General features: G+C 48.1%; 1 protein-coding gene across 3 annotated transcripts; it reads left to right on the top strand.

Annotated features, from left to right (window-relative positions):
- The first annotated feature begins 1182 nt into the window (after positions 1-1182).
- On the top strand, positions 1183-7648 carry SPT16 (global transcription factor C). Of its 3 annotated transcripts, none has more exons than XM_087542972.1 (4): positions 1183-1450; positions 3285-3352; positions 3858-3923; positions 4033-7648. In XM_087542972.1, the coding sequence occupies exon 4, from the start codon at positions 4065-4067 to the stop codon at positions 7320-7322; it is 3258 nt and encodes a 1085-aa protein (XP_087399098.1). In that variant the 5' UTR covers positions 1183-1450; positions 3285-3352; positions 3858-3923; positions 4033-4064; the 3' UTR covers positions 7323-7648. The 3 variants fall into 3 exon arrangements, with proteins under 3 accessions (XP_087399098.1, XP_048554398.2, XP_048554399.2); XM_048698441.2 differs by lacking the exon at positions 1183-1450 and adding an exon at positions 2411-2564; XM_048698442.2 differs by lacking the exon at positions 1183-1450 and adding an exon at positions 2814-2838.
- Positions 7649-9333: the final 1685 nt, after the last annotated feature.

Below are 9333 nucleotides of genomic sequence, written 5' to 3'. Positions count from 1 at the left end.
CCACGCATCCATATAGACAGAATAAAAACGAGGCAATATGTTATATTCTATACCCCCCACACAAGCCGAGACTACAACCTTAGAAGGGCCATACTCCCCTCCTTCTCCAAACTACAATATTCCATATCCATCTTCCTCGTACGCATCTTCTTTCCCAAACCCCCTTTCCTTATCCATCTCCCTGTACGATCCCAGCCGCCGCTAACAGTGCTTTCTGGCACAAAAAATTGCCGGATCCAGCGCCTTTGCCACATGTTTTTTCTACCGGTTCCCAGATCTGGATCCATTCTTGCGCTTTCTTCCTGGGTGCGCTTCAAGGATGTGCGATGGTTGGTACATGATGTCACTCCTTCGTTTCTGTCGGCATCCAACTGCGTACTGGTGCGCCGGGGCATGATCTCAACCGAAAAAAGTCGATGAAGATCGGGAACAACAGTGTTCCTCCCAGATCCAGCACCGGCGCGCCGTTTTCTACCAGATTCCGCGTTCAACGAGATCAAGGCCATTGCCAGATGGACAAGCTAAAGGCTATGTGGCAGGCGAACTCAAGGTATTGCAGGCACCGACCATGGCGTGCACACTTGCGCTACGTCTGGACCACACTATATCTTTCCTTTTCCGCCTTGTGTTTCCTTGCTTTTTCCCCTTCTATTACCTAACCACCACCAACTGTGGTCTTTGGCATGAAAAATTCTCGGATCCATCGCCTCTACCACATGTTTTTTCTACCGGTTCCCAGATCTGGATCCAATCTTGCGCTCTCTTCATGGGTGCGCCTCAAGGATGTGCGATGGCTGGTACAAGCTGTCGCTCCTTCGTTTATATCGGCATCCAACTGCGTGATGGTGCGCTTGGGCACGATCTCAGCCGAAAAAAGTAGGTGCAGATCGGGGACGATCGTGTTCCTCCCAGATCCAGCACTGTCGCGCCGTTTTCTGTCGAATCTCGCGTTCAACCAGATCAAGGCCATTGCCAGATGGATGAGCTAAAGGCTATGTGTCTGGCGAACTCAAAGGTATTACCGCTACGTCCGGACCGCACTACATCTTTCCTTTCATGCTTTGTATTTCCTCGCTTTTTTACCTTCTATTACCTAACCACTACTAAGTGTGCTCTCTGACATGAAAAATTATCGGATCCATCACCTCTGCCTCATGTTTTTTTGTCGTTGGCCAGATCTGGATCTATTTCTTGCGCTTTTCCTGGGTGCAGTTCAAGGACGTGCGATGGTTGGTGCAAGCTGTTACTCATTCATTTATGTCGGCATCCAACTGCGTGATGCTGTGCCTAGGCACGATCTCAACCAAGAAAAGTCGGCGCAGATCTGGAACGACCGTGTTCCTCCGAAATCCAGCACCGTTGCGTCGTTTTCTGCTGGATCCCGCGTTCAACCAGTTCAACGCCATTGCCAGATTGACAAGCTAAAGGCTATGTGTCTGGCGAACTCAAGGTATTGCCGCTACGTCCTGACCACACTATATGTTTCCTCTTTCGCCTTGTGTTTCCTTTCTTTTTTCCTTCTATTACCTAACAACCACCACCCGTGCTCTCTGGCATGAAAAAAATCCTGGATCCATCGCCTCTGCCTCGTGTTCTTTCTATCGGTGGCTAAATCTGAATCTATTTAGCGCACCCTCTTCTGGGCTAGCTTCAGGAATGTGCGATTTGTACATTGCGTTCCTGCCGGAACCCATTTGTGTGATCGTGTCCACCCGGGCACCATGTCAACCGAGCAAGGCCGGCGCAGAACGGGGACGACCGTGTTCCTCCCAAATACAGCACCGCCGCGCCATTTTCCATCGAAATCCGATCGTGGCAGGTCTGGACTGGGACTAGATCGAGCCCATGGACAGACATACGAGCTGAAGGATCTGCGAGCGACGAACTCAAGGTATTCTGTGTGCGGACCATTTCGTGTGCACTTGATTTGAACCACACACTCTCTTTTCTTTCCCCTTTCTATATCTGTGCCTTTTGCTGCAACATCCAAGCTCTTCAGATGGCATCTGAGCAACTGGGTTCACATTGGCATCCAAGCCAGTTGGCTCTAGGGGAAGACAACGATATGTGCCATACCATTGGCATTGCCCTTATTCAAGCCACCCACACATTCACACCATCCCTACACACTCACATAATGTCTAGTAATCAAAATCACAGAGTTTTAAAATTGACAAAGTGATCACAGACGCCCGGTCCGAGCCCCGTTCGGCCCGCGGGGCAGGTCGGGGCGACCCATTGGCCAAATTTTGCCTAGCCGGGTGATAAAAATATTAAAAAATGAAAACCGGCATTGGGCGGCGCCGCATCCGAAAATCGCGAAAAAGAGCCGCGGAAACGGGCCTGCAGCCCGCCCGCGCGGCGCTAGGGCACTCCCGCACCCATTTCCCGCCGCTCTCCTCATCCTGCTGTCAGCCCCCCTCCCCACAATCCTTTTTCTCCCCCCCCGTCGCTGCCCCCATCCCCTCCTCCCCCCCGTCCCTCGGCCCCCAGCCCTCGCCGGTGGCCCAGATCCGGACGCCCGGCCCCGTCCCACGGCGCGCCTCGCCTCGCCGATCGCCGAGGTACCGCTCCCCTCCCCCCGCTCCCTCCTCGCCGCCCCGTACTCGCCCTCCCCACCGCGGTTGCCCGGCCTCGCCGTCCGCCGCCGCCTCCCCCACCCCGACCCCGACCCCGTACCCGTACCCTTACCAGCGTTCCCCGCTTCGGCCGGATCTGACGTTCTACGGTGAAATTTCTGCGGTTCGGTTGTGGGGAATTCGAGCTAGGGTTTGCGCGTACCAAGGCCCGCATCGTCGCGGCGTAACCCTAGAACCTCGAGGAAACAGGCCCGTGTTGGTACGATCAGATTTGCGTGTCTGGTCACATGTTTTGCGCTTTGATTTTCGCAGTAGTTTCGCTCGTATAATTGTTTATCTGGTCATACAGCTTTTGAAGGACTAGATTCGACCGAGTTCTTCTCGGAAAGTACTGAATTAGACAGATTGGTTTTTATTTTTTTTGTTTTTTATTGGAACTTGCACTGTTGTATTGCACTATATGAGCGCTCTGGATCTTCAGTGCTAGCAGTGATGGTAGTATGGAATCATTACTCGTGTGCAGATACTGAAATCGTCGACGGTCGTCTTTACCCCTGTTTGGAAATAGGCAAAAGATGTCATCATGTTCATTTCACTGATTAGATGACTGTTTCTTTATCCCGAATTCTTGTTTGCAGATCGTATTTCTTCTTTTCACATTATCAATTCAGAATAATTGAATCAGTTTGCACACTATGTTTTCAGGATAAAAAAGGCTGTGATAAGCAATTGAGCATTGATCTTCTGGACCATCACTCCTCTTCTTCTGTGAGGTATTTGTCTTGGACTTGAAGTATTTTCTGCACATCCATTGCCCTTGATACTGTAAAGTGGTATTTAGACAGGCCAATTCAAATAATCTTTGTTTGTTTGAGCTAGTTTATTCCCTGAAGTATGGCATCATTACTCATGTGTGGGTACTTAATATCATGGACGGTTATCTTTGACCTAAGTTTGGAAATAGGCAAAAGATTTCATCATGTTCATATTAAACAGATAAGATGACTGTTTCCCCCCCTGGTTGCATAAACCAGGTAGCGCTTTATGCTGTTTTAATGATGAGACTTCAATTCATTCTTGATGACCTAAATCTGCATTACTGATGTGTTTAACGTTGTAAGAAATTATTACGGAGATACATGTGTTGCTTCATCTCAAAACATACAGTGCTTCTATGCTAACCAATGTGGCAATGTTTGGAGTGATACAAGACTGGATTTATTGTTTTTGCAGTATTAATTCAGAACAATTGACTCAGTTTACATGCTTTGTTCCCAGGATAAAAGGTTGTGATAAACAATTAAGCCTTGGTGTCCTGGATTGTCACTCCTCTTTTTCTGTGAGGTATTTAACTGGGACTTGAAATATTTTCTGAACATCCATTGCCTTTGATAGTGTAAACTGGTATTTGTCAGACGATTACACTAGCTAATTATCATCAATTTTCCTGCAGTTGGCTTGGTTAATGTGTGCTTCGTGGTAAAGATGGCAGATAATGGTAAAGCAAAGTCAGGCTCAGGAGGAGCCTATACAATCAATCTAGAGACCTTCAGTAAGCGGCTTAAGGTGTTTTATGACCATTGGAACGGAAACAAGTCTGATCTTTGGGCTTCTTCTGATGCCATTGCAATTGCTACTCCGCCTCCTTCTGAGGATCTCCGTTATTTGAAATCCACAGCTCTGGATGTTTGGTTGCTTGGGTATGAATTTCCAGAAACCATAATTGTCTTCATGCAGAAGCAGATACATTTCTTATGCAGCCAGAAGAAAGCAAATCTCATTGGAACCCTCAAGGATGCTGCAAGTGAGGCTGTTGGTTCTGATATTATCTTGCATGTGAAAAGCAAGAATGGGGATGGCATTGACCTGATGGATGACATACTGCGTGCTGTTTCTGCTCAGTCGAAATCTGACACTCCAGTTGTTGGTCACATTGCAAAAGAGGCACCTGAGGGTAAGCTCCTTGAAACATGGGCAGAAAAGTTAGCTGGTGGATCTGTACAACTTGCAGATGTAACACATGGGTTTTCTGAGCTTTTTGCCGTGAAAGACGCCACAGAGATCATATGTGTGAAGAAGGCTGCTTACCTAACTTCATCTGTGATGAAAAACTTTGTGGTACCGACCATGGAGAAGGTTATTGATGAGGAGAGAAAAGTCTCACACTCCTCATTGATGGATGACACAGAGAAGGTTATTCTTGATCCTTTGAAGGCCAAGGTGAAGTTGAAGCCTGAAAATATTGATATTTGCTACCCTCCTGTCTTCCAAAGTGGAGGGAAGTTTGATCTTAGGCCAGGTGCCTCCAGCAATGATGATTATCTCTACTATGATCCTGCAAGTATTATCATCTGTGCAATTGGGTCCAGGTACAGTAACTACTGTTCCAATGTTGCCAGAACATTTTTGATAGATGCTACCCCGGCACAGAGTAAGGCGTATGAGACACTTCTGAAAGCTCAGGAAGCTGCTTTAGCAGCATGTAAACCAGGCAATCAGATGTCTGCAGTTTTTAAGGCCGCAGTTGCAGTGTTTGAGAAGAATGCCCCTGAACTGCTTCCTAATCTAACAAAGTCAGCTGGAACTGGAATTGGCCTTGAGTTCCGAGAATCTGGCTTAAACTTGAATGCGAAGAATGACCGTCTGATAAAAGAGGGAATGATTTTCAATGTCAACCTTGGTTTGAGTAATATACAGGCAGAAACAAACAATGAGAAGACAAAGCAGTTCTCTTTGTTATTAGCTGATACAGCTTTAGTTAATGACAAGGCTGCAGAGATCTTGACCAATTGCTCCAAGGCTGTTAAAGATGTTGCGTATTCATTTAATGAAGATGAGGAGGAAGTTCCGAAGCCGAAGAGGGCTAAGGTTGAGCCAAATGGCGTGGAAGCACTACCATCCAAGGCAACACTTCGGTCAGACAACCAGGAGATGTCCAAGGAAGAGCTCCGGAGACAGCACCAGGCTGAACTTGCTCGTCAAAAGAATGAAGAGACTGCTAGAAGGCTTGCTGGGGGTGGTTCTGGTAATGGTGATGGCCGTGGTCCTTCTAGGAATTCAAATGAGCTTGTTGCGTACAAGAATGTGAATGATGTACCTTTTTCGAGAGAGTTGGTGATACAAGTAGATCAGAGGAATGAAGCTGTTCTCTTACCTATATATGGCAGTATGGTCCCTTTCCATGTTTCTACTGTTAAGAGTGTGACCAGCCACCAGGACAACCGCACCTGCACTATCCGCATTTTCTTCAATGTACCTGGCATGCCATTCTCAAATGACAAAGATCTGAAGTCTCAAGGAGCGATCTACTTGAAAGAGATTACATTCCGCTCAAAGGATCCACGGCATAGCAGTGAAGTTGTCCAGCAGATCAAAACATTGAGGAGGCAAGTAGCTTCAAGGGAGTCAGAGAGAGCCGAAAGGGCCACCCTTGTTACCCAGGAGAAGCTCCAGCAGGCAAGCAACAAAACAAAGCAAATGAGGCTTAATGATGTCTGGATAAGGCCTCCATTTGGTGGCCGTGGGAGAAAGCTGACAGGAACTCTTGAGGCCCATGTTAATGGTTTCAGATATTCTACCTCACGGGCTGATGAGCGTGTGGATATCATGTATGGGAATATAAAACATGCTTTCTTCCAGCCAGCAGAGAAAGAAATGATTACTCTCCTTCATTTCCATCTGCATAATCATATCATGGTTGGAAACAAGAAGACGAAGGATGTGCAGTTTTATGTTGAAGTGATGGATGTTGTTCAAACTGTTGGTGGCAGCAGGAGGTCAGCCCTTGACCCTGATGAGATTGAAGAAGAGCAGCGTGAGAGGGACCGCAAGAACAGAATCAACATGGAGTTCCAGAACTATATCAACAAGGTTAACGACCACTGGTCGCAACCACAGTTCAAGGGGCTTGATCTGGAGTTTGACATCCCTCTTAGAGAGCTCGGGTTCCATGGTGTCCCGTATAAAGCTTCAGCTTTCATCATTCCAACTTCAACTTGTTTGGTTGAGCTGATTGAGACTCCCTTCCTGGTGGTGACCCTGGGTGAGATAGAGATTGTTAATCTGGAGAGGGTGGGCTTTGGAACAAAGAACTTTGACATGGCTATCGTGTTCAAGGACTTCAAGAAGGATGTTCTCCGCATCGACTCCATCCCGTCAACCTCACTTGACGCGATAAAGGAGTGGCTTGACACCACTGATCTCAAGTACTATGAGAGCAGGCTGAATCTGAACTGGCGCCCTATCCTGAAGACTATCATTGATGATCCCCAGAAGTTTGTGGACGATGGTGGCTGGGAGTTCCTGAACATGGAGGCAAGTGATTCCGAGGCAGAGGAAACAGAGGAGTCAGACCAGGGGTATGAGCCTTCTGATGCTGAGCCCGAGTCTGAATCAGAAGAGGAAGACTCCGACAGCGCGTCCTTGGTGGAATCAGATGAGGATGAGGAAGAGGATTCTGATGAAGACTCTGAGGAAGAGAAGGGCAAGACCTGGGACGAGCTGGAGCGGGAGGCGACCAACGCGGACCGGGATCATGGCGCAGAGTCTGACAGCGAGGAAGAAAGGAGGCGCCGCAAGGTCAAGACCTTCAGCAAGTCTGGGGCACCACCGCAGCGTGGTCCTAGCAGCAGCAAGCATGCTCCACTGCCGCAGCGTGGTGGCAGCAGCAGCGGCAACAAGTCTCGCCCGCCTCCCAGTAGCTCCAAGGGAGGGCCGCCCTCGAAGAAGCCAAAGTTCAGGTGATCGGTTCGTCTTGGTGGCGCCCTCTGAATCTGCCCTTTCGGGAGGCATGGTATTCGTATGGTTTGGTTGTAGCAGAAGCCTTGTTCGCTCTTTAGGCCGTCGTCGTACTCGTTTCTGCAGTAGCTTTGCTCGTACTATCGTTATAGTCAGTCAATCGGAACCTTGGTGAATTGTTATGTTGTTATTACCTAGCGTGTGTGACGAATCTCAAGACTTGTTTGTCGTTTGGATAAATTCAAGCTGGTTCATCTGCTGTGTCATGGTTGATGTAATGCTTTATTGTAGATTGTCTGACACCCAGTTTGTATAAATTTCATTTGACATTTTTTCGCTTGTTTTTCGTGACTCTTCTCCTCTGCGGGACAAACATTTGGCTCCGTTACTAGTTGCCAAAGGCTTTGTCCTGTGACGAGAATTTCATGATTCAGAGTACGCACTTTTTGGCTGGCCTACATGTCAGAAAAAATGTTGGATACACACCTGCAAGTATTTGGATGTGGCTCAGAATAAACCAATGACACCATGCGAAGGACATGGCCGGTGGAGTGAGTGCCGGACCGGGAACCAACGGCGGCGAGCACTGTTCAGTCAATACCTATCTCCTTTTTTTAGGGTTATTAAAGCAAGTTAGGGATTTCGCTCAGTACAGCTATGGCCTCGGAGGGCGGTACATATCTGCTTCTCTTTTGGTGGGGGTCTGGGTATTTTGCTTACCGATCACATCCCACAACTCCAACCCTCTGCTTGTTCGGTGAACTATCTATCTCATCAGGACGCAGCCGCCCTTCTTTCTTTCTTTCTCACCCGATTCCTCTCATTCCCACCAAAAAGATATGCTCTGCTCCATTGGCAACGACCATAGATAGTCGACAACGGCTACAACAGTATCAAATCCCTCATTTCTGCCACAAGAAAGACATTTAGGCCCCGTTCGGTGTCCATCCGCTCCCGGAGCGGACGCAACTGCAGTGAAAAGTCTTGGAGCGGGCAGAACGATGCTCCGCATATCCGTCGATTTCAAGGAGCCAGCGCATTGCCGAACGGGGCTTTAGTGTCCTCTATTTGCACACCTCTGGTCACAAGATTTGTCCGTGTTGCAACAGAATTATGTGCCAGTCGCCATGTAAACATCTTAATCTTGTCAAATACGCCTCCACAACTTGTCCTCGCATACATTCAGTTCAGTGAGCCAGCATCTCCATTGCTAGCAATTTCCTGTAACTTAACTTGTAGCTTATAGGCCCGCTTGACAGAATGCATGCCCTTGTCATCAAAGTGCCAGCTTATGAAATCTTCAACACCTTCTCTCAGCAGGATTCCGAGGATGTGGTTGGCATCTTCCGGGTGAAAGACATCCCTAACAAGCTGCTCATCCCATTTAGCAGTGATCAGACTTATTACGTAGTTCACTTGCGTTATCCAGCAGAAAGAACCCCATTCCTTGGCGTTGTGACACGCCTAGACCATGCCTTTGGTAGCCATGGATCATCCCAGAATGTTCACACTCTGACCATCGCCGATACGCCAGACGACATACCCCTGCAGTTTCACTAGCTCAAGCCCATGTACAAGGCTCCTCCAAGCATACGAAACGCCGTCCGTCCTTTGGTGCAGAGCCCCAAATATGTTGCCGTCAGGGTAGTATTTGGCCTGCAGTACCTGACCACAAAGGGCTTTCCGGTCGCTCCATATTTTTACCTCGAAAGCATCGAAACAATGTATATCCCGGAAGCCCGAACTATCTCTACAACCTCTAATCTCAGTGGGTAGCTGTGGCTGCTCCTTTTTGCGTGGTGGTGTACCTGCCGGCAAGCGATAACCCCTCGCCTACACACCTGCTAGAAATTTTGATGCAATAGCTGTATTTGTAAATGTCCAATACAGCGTGCAAGCATACAGGAGAAAGCCAGTCATCAAATGTCTGAAAAAAGGCCGATAAAGTAAAGAAAAACGGAGTGGCAAGGCGCACATATGATTTACCTTTGTGTGCAATGCTTCATTTTTCTATGCA

The sequence above is a fragment of the Triticum urartu genome, chromosome 2A (assembly GCF_056163025.1).
Source record: "Triticum urartu cultivar PI428250 chromosome 2A, HENAU_Tu73, whole genome shotgun sequence".
Lineage (NCBI taxonomy): Eukaryota > Viridiplantae > Streptophyta > Magnoliopsida > Poales > Poaceae > Triticum > Triticum urartu.
Note: the sequence above shows the minus strand (reverse complement) of the source record. Positions and strands in the feature narration are given on the sequence as shown.

What these genes read in the sequence shown, in the direction of transcription:
- SPT16 (XM_087542972.1), top strand. Translation starts at nt 4,065, where the DNA reads ATGGCAGATAATGGTAAAGCAAAGTCAGGCTCAGGAGGAGCCTATACA.